Source organism: Trypanosoma grayi (genome assembly GCF_000691245.1).
Source record: "Trypanosoma grayi strain ANR4 Tgr_334_V1, whole genome shotgun sequence".
Classification (NCBI taxonomy): Eukaryota; Euglenozoa; class Kinetoplastea; order Trypanosomatida; family Trypanosomatidae; genus Trypanosoma; species Trypanosoma grayi.
In genome coordinates this window covers 1-2,600 of record NW_008825953.1, presented here as the reverse complement: position 1 = coordinate 2,600, position 2,600 = coordinate 1, and the positions used below count along the sequence as shown (strand labels likewise).

The following is a 2,600-nucleotide window of genomic DNA, read 5'->3' as shown; positions in this document are numbered from 1 at the left end:
CCCCCCCCCGGGAGGATGGTAAACATTACAGTCGATTAACAATCACAACTGGTACAGCTCCGCAACGCCCTGTGACAATTTTCGCACCCGCCGGAACATTTCACACGCCTGCATTGCATCTCCGTTGCTCTCCACGACGCGCGCCTTCTCATACAGCTCAAACGCCATTCGATCATTTTCCTCCGTCAGAATCGGAGGGTCACGTCTGTAGAGAAAGTCACCGCGCAGAATATATTTGCAGCTTCCAACGCCCACAGGCGAGGCCTCGTGCAACACGTCGCAAAAGAAGAACACCGCAGAACCCTTTACCGGGCGTACGGCGCCGATGCGATTCTGGCACCTTCCTCTATACTTGCCGCTGTGCGGGTCGCACTCGAGCACCTCCGACTGCTCGCCACTGAAAATCACCGTCTCCCCGCCACTCTCGCAGTCGTTGAGGTATATGAGCAGCGTGTAGAAGGAGCGGGTGTTGAGGTCAACAATGGTGGAGCCGTCAACGTGGGGAGAAAAATGACCTCCAGCGCCGTACCGCCCAAGCAGCAGGTTGCTCGACAGCTCTAGCGGCACCCACGTCCCGTCGAGATCGCGTGTGTACAACTCCTCCGCGTTCGCCATGGACGGAGTGAAGGACTTGGGCTCCAGCTGCACTACCTTCTGAATACGTGCCGAAAGGGCCTGCGAGAGCTGCGGAAAACTCGCCTCGATTGTATCAACCACACGAAACGCACACGCCTCCTTGTCAGAGCAGCAATCCGCCTCACCACCCACCGCATTTGCGTCCTGCTGCCGCCAGAACGTGTACCCCACCTCTTCACACGCCTTGATGATGTGATCACACTCATCGCTCGACAAGAAGTTCTCTACAACTACTACATCGGTACACGCATCTACCCGCCTCTGGGACACAACACCAGTAGGCGTGCTGCTCATTGGTGTGCGATCAATCACGTCCTTGTTGAGGGGCTCACCCTTTTCGATGATATTGTTGTAACTATACATCGTTTGCTTCTCCAGCCCGGCACACCACTCGACGAAGGGGACAAATAACAGGTGGGCCGAAGCCAAGAGAAGGAAGAACAAAGAATAAAAATAAAAATAAAACAAAGAGGAAAAATGGGTAATGAAGAGGAATACAGGAAACAATCCATAGGATGAGATACAGAAAGGGCACGCATTCAAGCTCAACGGAGGAGCTGCTGCTTACACCGAAGGTTAAATCGTGCGCTTAGTCGTTGCGCTTAGTCGAGGAGGAGGGCGTGGAGTGCCAACTTGGGGTCAAACCACGAAGCCGCAGTTTCCGCATCGCGTGGGACGGCGCACATCGACATAGCGGCGGACTGCGCCAACGTCTTGAGTTTCTTGTTCTCCACAATGACGTTGCGAACGGTTGATGTAATTGGGGCAAAGGGGGGCACCGAGTACGACTGCAGCTCGCTGCGGCCGCCCAACTCCTGTAGATATTGGCGGCGCGCCTCGCTGAGGTCCTGCTCCGTCACAGGCACAGACTGCAGGTCTGCGGTGGACCCCTTTGTGTTGGCGAGCGTGTTGAAGCGCTCACTGGTGGTCTTGCGTTCCCGGGCGGTCGTCAGCGAGCTCCCCTTGCTGAAGCACGGCAAGACAAGGATGCTGCTGCCACGCATTCCCATCCGGCCAACACGGCCGATGCGATGCACATACGACTGGACCGTTGTGGGGGGCTCGAAGTGGTAGACGTAGTCCACGTCGCGCACGTCGAGGCCGAACGCGGCCATGTCCGTGCAGAGCAGAATGGCACCTTTGCCGTCGGGCTGCCGTCCATCGCGCTTCCACCCGCTAGTGTACACCTGATTCTTTTTCCCCGCCCCGGAGGGTGGCGCTGCGGCTTTCTTCTTCTTCTTGTCGTCGGAGTTCTGCACATCTGTGCGGTGGTTAAGGAACGCGTTGTACTGCTCCAGCCGCGCCCCCTCGCTCATCCCTTCGTACATGACAAAGATGTGCCTAATGTACAACAGCGGGCGCTCGCTCTCACGTAGGCGGGCAAAAAGCTTCTCCACAAATCGCAGTGTCGTGGAGCTGTTGAAGAAGATAAAGTTCTTCTTGGAAGCATGCCTGTTCATGAGCTGTATAAAGAGTGGTAAGAATTCGTGCGCCTCGCACACAGCATATCGATTCTGAAGTTGTGTGACAAATTCCTCGGTGCTGTTCATCACCACGGAGTGCATCTCCGACCCCAGTGTCGCGCCAATTGTCCCCGCGTACTGCTGCAGCTCCCGAGATGTAGAGACGGTCGCCCCAACGAATGCCACGTCCATCGCAACGCGGGAGGGCGACGCACCGGCGGTGGCCTTTCGTCGCTTCGCTGGCGGCGCCTCCGTTTTAGCGTAGGCCGCGACAAAATCTGTCACCGCGCCGCGCATCTCAGGCGAGTGGAACACGAGGTCCGCCTCGTCCACGACAAGCATAAAGCGCTCGTTGTAGCATCCTCGCAGCTGCACGGTGTGGCCAGCGTCGGTGCCAGCGCCGCCCGCGTCGCCGCCCCTCTTCGCGTAGTAGCGGCGCCGCGTCTCCTCGTCCTGTGCCGCCAGCAGCTCCTGCACATCGTCACCCGCGTCGCTGGCGGC

The 2,600-nt window shown here is 57.9% G+C and overlaps 2 protein-coding genes across 2 annotated transcripts; both read right to left on the bottom strand.

Moving 5' to 3' along the window:
• Window positions 1-42: 42 nt before the first annotated feature.
• DQ04_03341010 (hypothetical protein) lies at window positions 43-999 on the bottom strand (the record flags this gene model as incomplete). Its single annotated transcript, XM_009312740.1, has 1 exon — window positions 43-999. The coding sequence occupies one exon, from the start codon at window positions 997-999 to the stop codon at window positions 43-45; it is 957 nt and encodes a 318-aa protein (XP_009311015.1).
• A 239-nt stretch (window positions 1,000-1,238) lies between these two features.
• Window positions 1,239-2,441, bottom strand: DQ04_03341000 (putative helicase; the record flags this gene model as incomplete). Its single annotated transcript, XM_009312739.1, has 1 exon — window positions 1,239-2,441. The coding sequence occupies one exon, from the start codon at window positions 2,439-2,441 to the stop codon at window positions 1,239-1,241; it is 1,203 nt and encodes a 400-aa protein (XP_009311014.1).
• Between the last annotated feature and the right edge of the window lie 159 nt (window positions 2,442-2,600).